General features: G+C 40.5%; 1 protein-coding gene across 7 annotated transcripts in view; it reads left to right on the top strand.

Moving 5' to 3' along the window:
- The window catches only part of BLTP1 (bridge-like lipid transfer protein family member 1), a 381,561-nt gene that overhangs the window by 123,108 nt on the left and 239,997 nt on the right, over positions 1 to 18,456 (top strand). For all 7 annotated transcript variants that reach the window (XM_075860492.1, XM_075860489.1, XM_075860493.1 and 4 more), the window contains exons 13-20: positions 2,983 to 3,074; positions 3,433 to 3,550; positions 3,850 to 4,005; positions 6,159 to 6,256; positions 9,596 to 9,774; positions 10,984 to 11,090; positions 11,198 to 11,397; positions 17,979 to 18,206. In XM_075860492.1, the coding sequence (XP_075716607.1) occupies positions 2,983 to 3,074; positions 3,433 to 3,550; positions 3,850 to 4,005; positions 6,159 to 6,256; positions 9,596 to 9,774; positions 10,984 to 11,090; positions 11,198 to 11,397; positions 17,979 to 18,206 (1,178 nt within the window). The remainder of the gene's footprint in view (positions 1 to 2,982; positions 3,075 to 3,432; positions 3,551 to 3,849; positions 4,006 to 6,158; positions 6,257 to 9,595; positions 9,775 to 10,983; positions 11,091 to 11,197; positions 11,398 to 17,978; positions 18,207 to 18,456) is intronic.

The following is an 18,456-nucleotide window of genomic DNA, read 5'->3' as shown; positions in this document are numbered from 1 at the left end:
AACTCCCAGTTCGCGCCGTTTGTATGGGGGGGGGGGAGAGATCTAAACACAAGCTTTCTACTCTTCAGAGACCTAAAGATGAGGCGGGGGCTGCGTTACCAGATGTTTTTGTATATTATCTAGCGGGTCAGCTCAGATATTTGGTATCTTGGGTCTCCCCCCCCCCCCCCCCCCCCTAACGACTAATGCTGAGTGTCATCTGGCTCGGGTCCTGGGCTTGAAAAGCCTGTGGCCGGTATTGGAACCGCATGATTTTAGACATCGCTCTCTGTTACCCTTGCATAAGTTGGCCAGATGAGTCTGGCAACAGGTTAGAGATCTACTGGGGTTTGTTGGGGTGGTGGCGGAGAGTCCGCTGTGGGATAATCCGAGTTTTTCTCATCTACATGGGCTATTGGGGAAGAACTATTGGTCCTCTAGAGATGTAAATACCCTATCACAACTGCTAACGGGGGACGGTTCTGTCATGGCGGTGAGTGAGATTCAGGCGGCTTTTAATATACCACCGGGGGATGAGTTATACTGTATACAGCTTCACCATGCTCTACTAGCACAATTCCCACTGAACTCCACAAACATCTCTAGCTATGACTTGGTGGTGAGGTTGGGTACTCCGTTTACGCGTGGAGTCGTGTCTCAAATTTATTCCCTTCTACTAGATGCTAAATTGCGACTGGAGCCCCTAGCGGCTGAGAATAGGTGGCGAGAACTTATTCCACCACTTACAGCTGAGGACTGGAGGGAAGCTTAGTGGTCCCACTTGCTGGTTCCCATTGCAACGGTTCATCATCCACCAATGTTATTTAACGCCCATAAGATTATACCGTATGGGACGGATGGCATCCTCACAATGTCATAGGTGTGGGGAGGATAGGGCTGATTTTATTCATTTGATGTGGGGATCCTTAGCTTTTGGGAGAAGGTGGTCGCATTATTGACGGCAGTGATGGGGAAGACGATACCTCGCAGGCCGGAGGTGTGCTTGTTGGGACTGCTTTCAGAGGAGCAGTGGTCGATATATGAGAGGACCTTTCTTAGGGAATCACTCTTTATGGCAAGGAAGGCGGTGGCCATAAGGTGGATGGCGGATAGGGCACCAACAGTGGCGCAGTGGCGTAAATTGATCAATGACATACTTCCCTTTGAAAAAGTAGTGTATAAACACCGGGGGAAGCCGGCTAAATTCTATTTGATCTGGGGTGGCTGGTGCTCATCGAATCTCACTCACTGTACAGTCCAAGGGTTATCTGCTGCTCTGACTCATGTTGGGGGTGGAAGTGGGTAAGGGACTCGGGTGGATGGCGCACATCCATTTGTTCATTTTCCTTGCCGTACGGGATGATTGGTGCTTAACTGAAGGCTATTGGAATGTAGGCACGTATTTCTTGTATTAGAATAAACGTTTCATTATATTGTTTTGATCTATTTGTACTATGCATACGTGGTCTGCGTACCACGGTCCGGCTCAGTGTGTACCTGCGAGTACGCTTGTCTATGTGTATCAATTCTTCTGATATATGTACTGATGGTTGTATACTGTTATCCTGATGTATGTGATGAATTGACTCTGACAGTTTATTTTCAATAAAATGAGTTTTTAAAAAATAAAAAAAAAAGGAAACTTTACAGAATGGAAACAAACAGAAACCAACTGCAACGGAAGAATTACCATTGAAATCAATGGTGATGCAAACGAAAGCTATAGCTTCCTTTCGGCTTTCCGTTCATCTGTTCCTCTGACGGAATAGATTAACGTAAACCCCAAACGGAACTTTATTGTGCACCCTCTGAGCACTTGACCCACAGCAAGTAACATGATTATAACAATCTTGATCATTCACCATCACTCTGTTAAGGCCTTTATCGTCATGTATAGGAGTCCATGCATAATGCTGGGGCCCCTAAGAGGGTGCATGGTGGGGTTTGTTTTAATGACTAGCGATGTGTAATAAGTGTCCATAAATAGTGATCGTAGTGTCATAGTGCAGTTGCACACGACTGAGTGCCACTCGGGCTGTTTTTAACCGCATCCCAGTAGCACCCGATAGTTTTCACGGACCCATTCTCTTTAGCGGGTGATTCGGGTCCGTGAAAACTGACCCGATTCTCCGATCTGTGGAAAGATAGGAAATGTCCTATCTCTCCACGGGACCCGGCCGGCACACGCTGTCGTGTGCATAAGCACTCTAGTTTTTTACACACAAAGCGCTAGGGCCATTGGATATAACAACGTGACCGCATGACTATTAGGCCTTATTCACACGAACGTGTGCGTTTTGCGCACGCAAAAAAACGCAGCATTTAGCGCCTGTTGCAGTTCCGTGTGTCATCAGTGAATGGTGCGTGGCTGCGTGATTTTCACGCATTTGCCACCCTTATGACACGCGGTTTTGATTTTTAGAAAAATAAATTAAGGAGGTGGTTTTATTTTTCCCTTCATTTCTTAAACTACTGTTGTGCAAATCACTCGCAGCACACGGAAGTGCGTCCGTGTGCTGCGCGTGATTTTCACGCACCCATTGACTTAAATGGGTGCGTGATGCGCAAAACGCGCTCACGTATAGGACGTGTCGTGAGTTTTACGCAGCGGACACACGCTGCGTGAAAATCACGGACTGTCTGAAAGGCCCCATTGAGTTATATAGGTCCGTGCGACGTGCGTGAAACACGTTCGTGTAAATAAGGCCTTATGATCAGCATATGGCCATATTGTTTAGATACTCTTGTGGGTCTTGCAGACATGCAGCCATGCAATTTAATAATCTAAGAGGAATACATTTGTATATGTAGTATAAAACATAACAAGGCATAAAATATTCATTATGCTTTATGTAAAAAAAAACTTACTTTATAATTATATCTTTATGTGGTGCCAAATGTCTGTGGGTTGAAAACAAGCCCACTCTATCAGTTATGTATGTTTTTAGTATGTATTTTGCTTTTTTATTTTATCATTTGTTAAACTGATAATCTTTTTTCCAGGTTATTCACCTACAATCAAAGGACAATTGTTACATGTTGACACGACTACTAGTATGCAGTACAGGGCTCTACTTGAAGCTGAAATGCTTGCAGTAAGTTTAAATGATCTTTCACTATGTTACTACATTTTGTCAAATTTGAATATACATCTCAAGGTGACAATGTCTTCCTTTTAGATGCCTCGTGGCTTGTTCCACACCAGGCACAATCCTTATGAAATGTACCCTTGTGTTAGGCTATGTTCACATTACATTTTAGAACTACCTTCGACATATGCCCCAGGAAAGCACTCAGTGCATATACTGAACGTGTCCATAGGGCCCAATTCACCCAGCATATGCCAAAATGGTGTCCATTTGGCAGACACAGACCCGGTATATGTGTAGTAGATTTGTCAGTCTGTATTTTATTGTAAAAATGCTAATTTTGGATTTAATTTTTTTGCTCTAGTTTCATATAAATTCCAGCTATCCCAGAGTGTGGAATATGCCCCAGAAATGGCAATGTGAACTTGAAGTCTACAAGGCAACGTACCACTTTATTTTTGCTCAGAAAAACTTTTTCACAGGTAAAAAAAATGAAATCACCTAAAACGTAATTTTATTTAAAAAAAAAAAAAGTACCTAGGTATACACAGCCTTTAAGTTAATACCTGTATGAGACTGGTGCGGTGTCCATAAAAAAAAATGCGAAGGGGCTGAATATTGTTCCAGTGGTGACAGCATTACATTTAAAAGCTGCTTATGTGGTTTTCTGTGTGAATTTGTATCATATATCATGTTGTAAATGTTGATATTCACTGCAGGTTCCTAGTCGCATTCTTGGGTTTGATAACATTTATATATCCTTATTCTACTTTCATTATAGATCTTATTCAAGACTGGTCCAGTGACAGTCCACCAGATTTGTTTTCCTTTGTCCCATATACTTGGAACTTGAAGATCATGTTTCATCAGTTTGAGATGATCTGGGCAGCAAATCAACAAAATTGGATAGATTGCTCCACAAAGCAGCAGGAAAATGGTGAGATCCTTCCTTAAACACTTAGGCCCTATTCACACGACAGGGTTTCCCGGCCATGTGACGGCCGTTCAAAAAACGTCCGTCACATGGCCACAGTAGGAACAATAGACCCAAAATAGAGCCATTCACACGACCGATTTTTTTGACGGTCCGGGAAACTGGGCCGTCAAAAAATGGGACATGCCCTATTTCCGGCCGTTCTCCTGGCCGCCCGGCTCCCATAGAAGTCTATGGGGCTGGGTAATACACGGCCATCACTTGAATGTTTTTCGAGTGACGGCCGTGTCTTCCGTCGCTCGCTCTCTCCTCCTCTCAGTGCAACGTGCATGTGAGGAGAAGGGTATTTTTTGCTCCCTTTAGGAGAGGAATCCCCAATCCCCGTGGCCGGGGATTCCGCTCCAGGAGAAGTCCCTGACTTCACTGTCCATATATGGACACAGTGACGTCAGGGACTTCTGAAGCGGAATCCCTGGCGATGTGGCCGGTGTTTCCGCTCCAGGAGAAGTCCCTGACTTCACTGTCCATATATAGACACAGTGACGTCAGAGACTTCTCCTGGAACAGTCCCCTACAGTGGCGCTATTTACAGATAGGTGTGGGGGGGGGGTGCTGTGTGGCATTACCTACAGGGGGCTGTGTGGCATTACCTACAGGGGGCTGTGTGGCATTATCTACAGAGGGAAGTGTCTGTCAAAAAATTGACAAATTCAATTTATCCGTTTTTAAAATGGACAGGGAAAAAAAACAGATGCAAAACGGGTCAAAATCACCCGTTAAAAACGGAAACACGGCCCGGAACGGATGCAAAACGGCCGTTTTTATCAGCCGACACTCGGACCCTGTCGTGGGAATAGAGCCTTAGCATGTTGTTGTTAATTTATTATAAAAGGCGTTGTAAGCACAAATACTGTTATAGAAAATACTGATCTACACAGAAGAGGAGATGCACTGCCAAAGACCGAGTAAGATTGAGAGCCCATAGGCCAAATAGCATAGACAGGTTTTGGGTATACTGTAGGTCATACACATTAGATAGCTGTTGATGGTTATCTCTCTAAACTCCCCTATAAACATGCACACTTGGTTAAACCGATTGTGCTCTGTTTGAGAATAAAAAGGTTATTCCAATTTTATAAACTTCATGATCAGTGGGGTCCGACCTCTCATATCCCCATCGTTTCTGAGAATGAGGGGATAGCAGCGCTGATTTAGTGCTTCACCCCCTTCACTGTTTGTTTTTTCATTACACAGCAGCGGGGGCTATTCAAGCCTATTCAAGTGAATGTGGCCGGCTGCAGTTCCATGCAGGGAAAACTTAGACGGGAATTCAGTAGTAAATTATTTTTGCAGCCCCTTCATTGTCAGGGACCGTGGGGGTCCCAGAGGTCGGACCCCACTGCCTCACTTTATGAGATGGTAATGCCCCTTTAAGGAATGCTTTGCTTGTATCCTTACCAAGTAGGTGAGGGGTTTCCCCATGGTAAAAACGTATGTAACCACTGCTGTGATTAAGTTATACTACTTATAGCTATGGTTTCTGATAGTGCTGTCCTGACCTCTCAACTACCATCATATTTTATTACACACTGTAGGCAATGTATCTGTAAAGCTACTAATCTCAGATTGGAAGCACACACGGTGCAAATTTACCTCACAATCCACACACAACAAACCCAAAAGTTAATTTAAAAAAAAAAAAAATTGTTTTGTTTTTTACTTTTGTTGTTTTGAGAATATTGCAAAATGTCTCTTGCTAAGCTATTGTCAAAATTAACAGGGACATTGCAACAGTGTTGTTGTTTTTTGTATTTTTTAAGAATCATAAAAAAAATCTCTGCAATGTCGATTCCAACCAGTGTTTTGCATGTTCACAAAGTATTCGCTCTAAATTCTCTTTTATATGCACAAAATTCTTCATTTACCGCTGTTTTTCTTTCTTGTTGAAGTGTTTTCCAATGTAATGTCATAAACTGGATAGAGTTGTTTTAGACTTGTGTTCCTCTTTGAATTTAATGGTAATTCAATAACAGCCAATGATTTCTTTTATAGTGTGTATACCAGGTGTTTGCTTTCTTACACCCATTTTTCTTGAGTGCTGAATATCTTTGTATAGATTTTTCCTTTCACCTTATAGACTGTTTTTATTATTCTAGTGTATCTGGCTGCCTGTGGAGAAACATTAAACATTGATTTTGCGCTGCCATTTACTGATTTTGTTCCAAGTACTTGCAGTACTAGATTTTCCTTAAGAGTAAGTATCATTGCGTCAAAATTCACCAACCAAGCAATTTGAACCAAGAATTGTCTTTTGGTTTTGACTAATGAACAGAACGAGTGGAAAATCACTTGAATAATATCTATGTTTATAATATTTTTTTATCATCATTATCCCCATCCCGACATCCGCCGTATATATACGGCGCTGTCAAGCAGGGCTTCCCGCAAAGTGCAGTACCATTACATCGCGGTGATCGTGCGGGCTCAGGCGCTGAGCCCGCACCATCACCGCCGGGTGCCAGCTATATGTTACAGCTGACACCCTGATGTAACGGCCAGGACCGGAGCTAGCCTCCGATCTGGCCGATTAACCCTTCAGATGTTGGATTCAATAGAGATCGCAGCATCTGAGGGTTTTTTAGCCACCTGCACCTCATCAATGTGATCGGGGGTTGCCGGTGGCTGCAATGCAATGGCAAACAGAGGCCCAATACCGGCCTCTCGGTCTGCCACCAACAGAAGCCTCCTATGCCCCGCTCAGGGGTGGGGCCTGAAAAGCTACCGGTACCATCGGCAAGATGGCGCTGGCTCAGCTTTCAGCTCAGAAGCTGAGCCGGCGTCATCAGCAGTGGGTGTCCGCTGTATATTACAGCGGACGCTCCGCTTTAACGGCAGGAACCGGAGCTAGCTCCGATCCCTTCCATTAACCATTTAGATGCAGCGATCTAAAGTGATCGCTGCATCTTAGTGGTATGTAGAAAATCGGCAGCCCTGCCATGCGCTGGCAGGGCTGTGACTGCTGCCTATTATGGCTACTATTTAAATATTTAAAACATTTTAAAAATAAAAGTTGTAAAAAATAAAATAAATGTTTCAAGTAATAAAACACAATAGACCCTTTTTCCCTTATCAAGTCATTTATTATTGAAAAAAAAATAATAAACCATACATATTTGGTATCACCGCTGCCAACTGCTACTATGGCAACAGGAGGCCTAACAATGGTCTCCTGTCTGCCATTACGGAAGCTGATTAGGCCCAGCCTGGAGGCAGAGCCTGATCGGCTTGCTGTCCGTGAACAACTGACAGTTCTAATAGATTTCACTACATAGGTAGTGCAATGTATTAGAACATCAATCACACAGTTGGACCTTCAAGTCCCCTAGTGGGACTAAAACAAAAGTGTAAAAAAAATAAAAGTTGTAAAAAAATAAAATAAAAGTTTCAAGTAATAAAACATAATAGACCCTTTTTCCCTTATCAAGTAATTTATTATTGAAAAAATAATAATAAACCATACATATTTGATATCATCGCGTCCATAACGACCTGAACTATAAAAAAATTATGTTATTTGTCCCGCGCAGTGAACACTGTAAAAAACAAACCTAAAAAATAATGCTAGAATTGCTGTTTTTTTGGTCACTTTGTCTTCCAAAAATTGACATAAAAAGTGATCGAAAAGTCGCATGTACCCGAATGTACCTATAAAAACTATAGCTCGTCTCGCAAAAAACAAGCCCTCATACATCTCTGTAGACGAAAAAATGTAAAAGTTATGGCTCTTACCACATGGCGGCAGAAAAAATACATACTTATTTTACCGTGCAAAAAGTTGTAAAACATAAAAAAGTGCTATAAATTTGGTATAGCCGGAATCTTACTGACCCCGCAGAATAAAGTTAACATGTAATTTATGACGCGTGGTGAACGCTTTATTAAAAAAAACTATATTAGAATTGCTGTTTTTTGGTCACCTTGCCTCCCAAAAAAAAAGGATAAAAAGTCTCATAAACCACAAAATGGTACCAATAAAAACTACAGCTTGTCCCGCTTGTACAGCTTAATAAATGCCTTGAGAGGTGTAGTTTCCAAAATGGGGTCACTTCTCACTTCTTTTATTATTTCACATCAGAGTCTGCAATTGTGAACCAATACTTTGTTAGTCGCTAAATTAGGCCTCAACTTCGCATGGTACTCTTTCAATTCTGAGCCCCGTTGATCGTCCAGGCAAAAGATTAAGGCCACATGTAGGGTGTTTCTAAAACCGGGAAATAATAATAATTAGCGAGTTTAATTTTCATGGTGGCACATATTGGGCACCACATATTGGCGTATCTATGGAAATTTTCCCATTTTCACTCTGCAACATCTAGTGCACACTAATTTCTGTAAAACACCTGCGGGGTTAACATGCTCACTACACCCCTAGATGAATTCCTCAAGGTGTGCAGTTTCAAAAATTGAGTCACTTTTAGGGAGTTTCCACTGTTTTGGCCCCACAGGGGCTTTGCAAAAGCGACACGTTGCCAAGAAACCAATCCAGCAAAATCCGCGCTCCAAAAGCCAAATAGCGTGCCTTCCCTTCTAAGCTCTGCCGTGTGCCCAAACAGCAGTTTGACAGCATATGAGGTATTTCCGTACTCTGGAGATGTTCCTTTACAAATGTTGGGGTTCTTTTTTTCCTATATTTGTTGAGAAAATTAAAAATTTTGAGCTAAAACGACATTTTATTGAAAAAAAATATAATAATTTTATTTTCACTGGCCGATTCTAATAAAAACTATGAAACACCTGTGGGGTCAAAATGCTTAATACATCCCTAGATTAATTCCTCAGGGGGTGTAGTTTCCTAAATGAAGTCGGGAGTTTCCACTGTACTGGTGCCTCAGGGGCTTTGTAAATGCGACATGGTGCCGAGAAACCAATCCAGCAAAATCTGCGCTCCAAAAGCCAAGTAGTTCTCCTACCCTTCTAAGCCTTGCCGTGTGCCCAAACAGCAGTTTATGACCACATATGGGGTATTTACATACTCTGGAGATGTTGCTATACACATGTTGGGGGGATTTTTCTTCTTTATTCCTTGTTGAAATAGATTTTTTTTTTAGCTAAAAAGACCTCTTATTTTCATGTCTAAATTCTAATAAAATCTATGAAACACCTGTGGGTTCAAAATGCTCACTACACCCCTAGATGAATTCCTTGTGGTGTGTAGTTTCCAAAATGGGGTCTTTTTTGGGGTGTTTCCTTTGATTTGGCCACACAAGACCTCTTCAAACCTGATATGGTGCCTAAAATATATCCTAATGAAAAGAAGACTCCAAAATCCACTAGGTGCTCCTTTGCTTCTCAGGCCAGTGTTTCAGTCCAGTAGCACACAAGGGCCTCATGTGGGATATTTCTAAAAACTGCAGAATCTGGTCCATGAAAAAAATGTCTAGTTAGATTATCTATGTATTTATGTGTGTGTGTGTATATATGTGTATGTGTGTATATATATATATATATATATATATAAAATATATTTTTTTTACATTGGTAGAGGCTATCGGTACCCAGATAAAATTTTATATTTTTACTGTTTCATTTCTAGGGAGGAGATGTAGACCTGCATTTGTATTTGCCTGACTGCCACCCCAGTAAATATTCACTACTTACATTGGTAAAAGACTGTAATCTAAATAAAACTAGTCCTGACTCATGCAGCTCAGCGGAGAATCATAGTGGGCAAAAAAATTGCAAACCAAAATGGAGAAATGTAACTAAAGAAGGGTAAGACTTTTACCGCCATAATGTTTATTGCATGCTTCTGTGCCCATTTCATGTTTTTATTCTTTTATACATTGTATAGTTTTGTGTGCAGATTCGTTTTTGTTTTTTTTGGGCAGATCCAGTCTTGCATTATCTCCATCAACTTATGTACACTATATGGTCAAAAGTATGTGGACACCTCCTAATTATTGAGTTCAGGTGATTCAGCCACACCCATTGCACACAAGTGCATAAAATCAAGCACACAGCCATGCAATCTCCATGGACAAATGTTAGTAGTAGTATGAGTCGAACGGAAGATCCCAATGACATAAAATGTGGCACTGTCATAGGATGCCACCTTTTGCCACAAGTCAGTTTATGAAGTTTTGGTTCTCCTAGACCTGTGCCAGTCAACTGTATGTGCTATTATTGTGAAGTGTAGTTTCACTTTGAAAAAAAATAGAAAGATAGCGAGCGATTCATAGGCAGGAACGTTTTACACATGAATAAAAGTTTATCACTTCCAAAGAGTGACAGCCAAAGGATTCTTTGGGTAGCAACACCGGCAAGGATCCTGAGTAAATCCGGAGTAACAACAGCTCAGCCACAAAGCGTTAGACCATGTAAACTCACAGAGAGAGACCGCCGAGTCCGGAAGCGCCTGGCTTATAAAGATCACCTATCCTCTGTTTCGTCACCTACTGCAGAGTTTCCAAATTGCCTCTGGAAGTGACATTAGGACAAGAATTGTGCGTTGGGAGCTTCATGAAATGGGTTTACTTGATCTAGCAGCTGCACACAATCCTAAGGTTATCATGCGAAATGCCAAGCACCGGCTAAAGTGGTGTAAAGCCTAGCATACAAAGACATTTTAAACAATTGCATGCTCCAACTTTGTGTGGCAACATATTGGGGAAGTTCTGCTCTTGGTCCAGCATGACTGTGCACAAGGTGATTGCCATAAAGACATGGTTTAATGTGAGTTTGGAGTGGAGGAACTTGAGTGTCCTGAACAGAGTCCTGTTCATGACGATGAATTGGAATGCCAATTGCGAGCCAGATCTTCTCATCCAACATCAATGCCTTACTTTATAAATTCTCTTTTGGCTGAGTTCAACAAGCTCATATAGGTTTGATGGTGAGGTGTACACATACGTTTAGCCATATAGTCTATATCAATAAAATATCCTCTGTGCAATTGACAAATCTGTATTTTCTTTTCTAAAGGACTGGGTGGGTGGAGTGCTGGACTGTTCCCTCAGTTTTGTTAAACATTGACTATACCTGGCATCCAATATATCCCCAAAAAGCTGATGAACAGCTGAAACAGTCATGTAAGTAACTGTCATGACCATATTGGCTGTTTATCCTTTGTGGTGTCAAACATTTAATGATTGAAAGCCCACTTGTTGTTCTAACCTCCGTTTTTGTATGAAACTAGTGTCAGAAATGGAAGAATCCATGCTTTCAATGCTGAGACCTTGTCAGAGGACATCAGAGAGAGTCACGTCTCCTTTAAACAAGCCTACGGTGGATCCTTCTGAACTGCCTCCAGATAAACTACATGTGGAGCTGGAGCTCTCTCCAGACTCCCAAATTATTTTCTATGGACCCCTTCTGAAGGCCTTTCTGTCTATAAAGGTATTATTTCTTATGCTACTGAAATTTTCATTTTACTTGTATGCATTACTTAAAGGAACACTAAACCTAGAAATTATTGATAACATTAAATAGGAGCTAAATTTGCCTGCGGTAAATGTCAGTCTGCAGTATTTTATGCATGTTCCTGAAACAAACAGTGTTTTAGAAATCTCGCAAAAATCACAAAGGTATGTTTCCTGCTGATCCCTTCAATTTTTGGCTGGTGATCGGATGAGGAGGTGGGTTTAATGATCTTTGTGTCCTAGTGTAGACAGGACAGAGGGGGGAGACTTCTTCCGCACACAGTTGTCTTGCAGTCAAACACAGAAATGTGGGGAGGAGGATGAGGAACATGGCTGACCACCTGGAACTGATATAGAAAAATTCTTAATATATTTCTCAGTTTTAATTGCAACTTAAAATAAAATAGAATTAAAAAAAATGGAGGGGATTAACTGGTTGCCGACACAGGATGAGAATACTCGTCCTGAGCGGCGGGTGCTTGCCGCATTAGGACGGGCATTCTCGTCCTGTGTGACACATAGTGTGCGCACGCGGTCAGGAGCGGGGCAATGGCTGTAATACACAGCCGCAGCCCCACTCTAGGAGAGAAAAGAAATCTCTTCTCTCTGCCGTTACCCTCTTGAGTGCCGCGATCAAAGCTGAACGCGCCATTCAAAGTGAAAATGAGAAGGGAGACCTCCCTTCGATCGCGTCACAGGGAATCCATTGAAGGCCCCCAGTCTGTCTGACCATATTCCCTGTTGTTAGGGTATGCCCTAACAACTACCTGTGTTCAGTACACAGGCTAATGTACTGGCATATAGATATTAAAGTTAAAATATCAAAATGAAAAATCCCCCTATGAGATTAAAAAAAAAAGTTAAATTAATTTAGAAAAAATTCATGTTAAATAAAAAAAATCTGTAAAAAATACACAGAAATGTAAGTATTTTACAATTGATAAACTTTACAAAATAGAAGTCCAAAAATATGAAATAATATACAGATATTTGGTATTGCCATGACCGTAACAACCTGTAGTGTATGGCGTAAAAAAAAAAAAATGAAAACTGCAGCGGAACTGCTTTCCTTTCTGCATTTTTGCCAAAATAAAAATGTATATAAATTAAACGATCATGTAAATGTACCAGAAAATGGCACGTTCGTAAAGTAAAACTCATCCCGCAAAAAACAGTCTCATTCAGCTACATTGCACAGCTCAGCCGCCAAGGTACAGAAGAGAGGAAGTATTCACATCCAGTATGACAGCAGCGGCACCAGAGCTCTCCTTCTCCTTTTCTATCTCCTTTCCATGAAAAGTAATGCAGCACTGACCGTACCTGGGGTAATTTACATATCGGGCACCAATAATAACGGCACCGATATCTCAAAAAGGGAGGAGGCTAGACATGCAGTTTAAAGTGCCCCAGGGTCTGTGCAGCAGTGCCTATAACATGGTGCACTCCGCTGCATCGGTCTGATGTACTTAAAGGTTCTCTTAAAACCTAAAAAAAAAAAAAATATCTGAAATATTTCCGATTTCATACTGGCTGCTAAGCCCCCGTAATAGGTGGCTAGTTTCTGTTTTGTAGAGATCGCTTTTCAGTAGTCATCTTACTATAATCACTGGATTATAATGGAAGGTAACATATTTGTATTATAAAGCTGGAGGCATAAAACAAAGAATCACAACATAAATGATAGTTAATGGAGGCAGTCCACCTCCTTCCCTTCTCTGCACATTGACTTTTGCATAAAGCATGCCCACAAAACTCTCTCATAGAAGTCAATAGGTTGTCTTCTGATTAGGGTTTCTTGTGGTAATGTGACTGCTGTGAAGCAAATCTCTGAACTTCTGTTCTCAACTCAGAACAGCAGCTTAGGAAAGATGTCTGACCCCATAATCATGAATAGAAAAATACTAAAATGTAAAAAAGACTACATAATTGGTATTGCTGCATTTGTATCGACCTGCAGGATCAAGATAACATGCTATGTTTTCCGCAACATGCTATGTTGTTTTTTTTTGCATATATTACCTTTTTGATGTATATCTGACTTTTTGATCACTTTTTAATATTTTTTTAGGGGGATCTTTATAGTGTTCATCCTCTGGGTTAAATAATGTTATATTGTAAGAGTGTGAACTTTTACAGATGCGGCAATACCAATTATGTTTCTTTTTTTAACGGTTTTTCATTACATTAGAGAAAAATGGAAACCGTCTTTTTTTTTTTTTCCTACATAACTAAAAACTTTATTTAACTAACCGTTGGTGCGAGTAATATACAGCTGGCACACTCCGCATATGGAGCTGGCTCAGCCCATGACCCTGCTCCATACACCCCCCTCCCGACTATGATGTACATTTACGTTCAAGGGGTTTTCCAGTCCCTAAAAATTGATGGCCTATCCTCAGGATAGGCCATCAATAGCTGATCGGTCGGGTTCCGACTGCCGGGACCCCTGCCGATCAGCTGTTTTGAAGGCGCTGCAGCGTATTGTGAATCGCCGACACGGTAGTAGTGGCAGTTCACAGTATTACAACCTTCTCCCATTGAAGTGAATAGGAGAAGGCTGGAATACTGTGAACCGAGCAGTAACCGGAATGAAGGGGAAGCAGCGCGCGTACGAGTGCTGAGGCCCATTCAAAACAGCTGATCGGCGGTCGGACCCCGACCGATCAGCTAATGATGGCCTATCCTGAGGATAGGCCATAAATTTTTAGGGACTGGAAAACCCCTTTAAATGTTTACGAGGGGTTCAAAAACCCAGTCTAGTTATTTCTGTACTTCTGTTGATAATATTTAGAGATCCTGGACTGGCACAAAGCAAGTTGGAATAGATTTATGCTATAATTTAAGGCAGTTTCTGGTGTAAATAATAGTCAATTTGCCCATCCGTGTAAGGCCTTGCCCCTTCAGCTAAGCCCCCCCCCCCCAGTATTAAAATAATGACATTTACCCAGCCTTGAAAAGAGACGTCTTCATCGTAGGAGCAGAACAACGAAAATAATGGAAGTGTCGCATCCGTGCGTGACGGACACCAATGGCACCCGACGGACCCCATTGACCTTAATAGGCTCTGTCGGGTTCCCCCCATTGTTTCTGTGATTTTGGTGGACAGAACAGCGCTGCACGCTGCGCTCTTTTGTCTGGCAAATATGATGGACTCTGCAGTGCAGATGTGAACAGAGCGTTAAGGGGGACATGATGAATTTGTATACGTTTATAAATGACCCATACAAAAAATATGGTGAAAAGCTGTAAAATACCTTGTCAAATCTCCTCAAAAGACAAAGGAGCGCACTCCCTCTGACTGTTTTTCAAAAATGCATGTAAGAAAAGAACCATGCATATTATGGTACTGGTAGGAGGCAAACTGATGTTTTGAGGCTGGTTACCTAGTCTACGCAGGACAGGATGTAGACATAAGATTATCAATGCATTTTGAAGCAAAACCAATGTAGTACTGCCGAGTCTGAATCACCGGTTATGAGTCTTCCATCGGTAGAGTGATCCAAAACATAACTTGAAAAGCAACAAACTATAGGACCATGATCTGAATCCATTACTTGCGGAAAGTGCTAAAACCTACTGATCTATATACTGTATATTTATACTGATAGAGAAACATATATACTATATATATATATATATATATATATATATATATATATATATAGTGTGTGAAAGTGATTTAGATACAGCTTTTAGCTTGCGGCTTGTGAGAGGCTCTCATTTCATACATTTGTCATAATTGTAAGCTACGTCTTTCTCTGTTCTATGTTACCGTCAGTGCTAAATGTAAATCCATCACTGCTGTAATGGGTATTGTGCATGTCTGTTTTATCTGGTGCCAGGTGACTGATGCTCTTATGCTTGAAAGTTTTCAAAGATAAGCTTGGCAATATGTATTTTAGATGACATCCATCTCTGATGGTTTATTGCAGTCATGATTTGCACGCATATTTTACCTTGTAAATGTTTTAGAGTCTTCTGAATGTGTTGTAATGTTCGCTGTAGAACGTCATTTCATTTTGACTTTCCATTGATCTTCTATTTTTTGCTGGATGTGTGTTTTCTAGGGTCTATTTTCAAATTGTTTTATGACCTCTATGAAGGTTTTCCTTTCCATCACAATCATGTTGCACTAATTAGAAGCATTGTTCCTATCCATCCTCAGGTTTATTTTTGCAATGCTCTATGGGGAACTATTGCTCTATTTTCATATGCTAGTTGGATTTCTGAAAATAATTATGTTGAATTAAAAATGGTGGGCTTGTAGCTGAAAGCTCTATTATACATCGGTCTGCTTCTTTTACAGTATGCAACTTTGGGACCGATATTTCTAAATTACTTTGTTTGTCCTTCTGTTCTGCTTAAAAACTACAGCTGTTTGCAATATTTGGCAAAGCTGTTGCAGTCAAAAATAACTCCCCTCCACAGGGTAGTATCTGATTGATCTGCAAAACACCCAAGGTGCTATTGTCGAATATGTTTCTAATTCATTCTTTTTAAAAGGCTGGACAGCACTGAACAATCTGGAATCATTGAGTAAAACCCGTAGGATGAGGGTTTAAGATCAAGTGTTGTTGTTGCGGTCTTCAAGTAGTACAATAGTGATAGTTTGTGACAAATTGTGGTATTTATGACAAAGAATGAGCAACAACTTGCTAGTTTTGTATTAATATAGATCACATGTTTTTTTAAGGTATTAGACATTATATGTAAAATATACATGTAAGGAGATCACATTGCTCAAGTCTCTAATTTTAAAACACATGACCTTAATCATGGATTCCGGTCATTCAAATTAATGGTCCTATACTTAAAATTTTAGGGAGATTTGTTCAAATTGGCATTTCATACACCAGTCTATTGCGCCATTTTCTGCCTTTAAAATTCATAATTCTGTTGGAAACATATTGTCCCCGCCACTTCCCTGTTAACCCGGTCTACTTTACTTGCCACCTTTCAAAAGTGGCAAGAGGAGAGAAAAATTCCAAATTTTAGCGACTATATTTGCAACCTTTTTATTGCAGAAAAATAGCTTAAAGCTGATAAAAAAAAAATTCCCCATAGTGTCATATTCCCAGTAACAGAAATCTATAAGCAGTGTTAAAAGGTTCAAAGCATTTGATAGATCCCTGTCATTTTGTAAATCAGAGGGGGTTCGAGATCACAAAATTGTACAACAGTCTTCTCTTACCATAGGTCTTCTGTCATCCTTCTAACAACTAGGAAAAAAGGTACTATACCTCGAAAGAGAGAGCCTAATGCTAGTAGAGAGAGGATTCATGGGGAGGGCTATAGAGCAGCAGAGTATGAAAGCCAAGGTGACCATAAGGATACATGTTTGTCATGAGTTCTGTTTGTCTAACTGGTCAACTTCTCAAACATTGTGATCTTATTGACCTTAGACTGCCAATACTGTAAAGTGGGGCGGAGGGGGGGGGGGGGTTTGTAGCCAATTAAGTGGAATTAATGCCTTGGCGGCAGCAATCACGTGTGTAGCCAGATTGGTCTTGGCTGGGGTATAGGTTTTGCTGGGTCTGGCTAGAATAATCATCTCAATATTCAGTCAAAAATTTGGGTTCGAAACTCATCGGATAATTTGGATTATTTGTTGCAAAAAGGCAATGCCACCAGATGTGTGCAAATGAGCCCGTATCTCCCTTACACTTCCAACATAAACTGGAAGTATAAATGTTACATGTGTATAAAAACTCCGGTGTTCTGCACCATCTAGTCAACAATTTGTCATGGTTTTCTTGAAGACGTACCCAGGTAGAGAAATTATGAGTATATATTTCGAGATCACTTAATTGAATCCAGCACTTTGTAAGTTCACATACTAAAATAATTTGAAAATAGGAAATGTCCAGCTCTTTGCTGCAACAGTATTGTAATTTGTTCATGTTCTTCTTATGATTTTTCTAGCTGCCACTGGTAAATGTGTCTATTTAAGAATGTGTCTGTATATTCAAGTACGCATCATTGTAAATTAAATGGGAATTGCTTTGGGCTTTACTTTAGCATTCTATTAATACTAACTTTAAACAAAAATCTTAGTTGTTTATATGCACAGCCAAGATAACAAAATCCCGTTTTAGTCTTGAAGATCCGTTGATTGCACAAAATTAATATGTATACAGTATTTTCAGAAAAAAATGTATAGTGCTACCTACCTCAGAACATTGTACAGCTGCATTATGTTAGCTATTTTTTGACAGTGAAAAGATCTCAAGATCATGTTCTAAAATAACTCTGAAAATTTTTAGTGTTCTTTATAAGTCCCATGTCTATGAATGCCTACACTGTATATGTTTTTACTTTACCCATTTACTAGAGTTAAATGGTGTTCATTATGACAGTATTTTTGACAGTCGTGTTTTGTACCAGTACTGGGTGCATTGAGCATTGCTGGCTGTAAGGTACAGGTAGCAGTTGAATATAATTTTTTATTCATTTTTGGTAATGCTCACTAATGATAAGCTGCTGCTTGGTATTCTTTAGTTTTCCTATATTGTTTGTTTTTGCTTAAACCAAGAGTTTTCTTCTTTTTTTTTTTAATAGGAAAATTATTTTGGAGAGGATGACATGTACACAGACTTTGAAGAAGTCATATCCAGCCCTGTGTTGTCTGTGTCCACATCTTCCAGCTCTGGCTGGACTGCAGTAGGTATGGAGAATGACAAGAGACACCATAATCAAGCAGCCAAAGCCATCCATCCTTTGACACTGAGACCGTGGGATATCACTGTACTTCTCAATGTGTACAAAGTTCATGCCAAACTACCAGTGGTAAGAGTAAAACTCTGAATTACAAATGCATACAATTGCATAGTAGTATTAGTCAATTAGAGAAAAAGTTTGAAATATATCAAATTCGGCAAGACACTTTATAAAATACCATGATCGATCTACAAAGCCTTTCCGGGCATATGTAATAGAAAGAGTTAAAAATCCAATTCGAGGTGGTGACTGGATGCGAACCCTTTTAAATAGGGAGGCCTTCTGGATTTACCACACAAGGTTTCCTACAGGTTTGAAC

The sequence above is a fragment of the Rhinoderma darwinii genome, chromosome 1, assembly GCF_050947455.1.
Source record: "Rhinoderma darwinii isolate aRhiDar2 chromosome 1, aRhiDar2.hap1, whole genome shotgun sequence".
NCBI classification, from domain to species: domain Eukaryota; kingdom Metazoa; phylum Chordata; class Amphibia; order Anura; family Rhinodermatidae; genus Rhinoderma; species Rhinoderma darwinii.
This window is presented reverse-complemented; position numbering and strand designations above follow the sequence as displayed.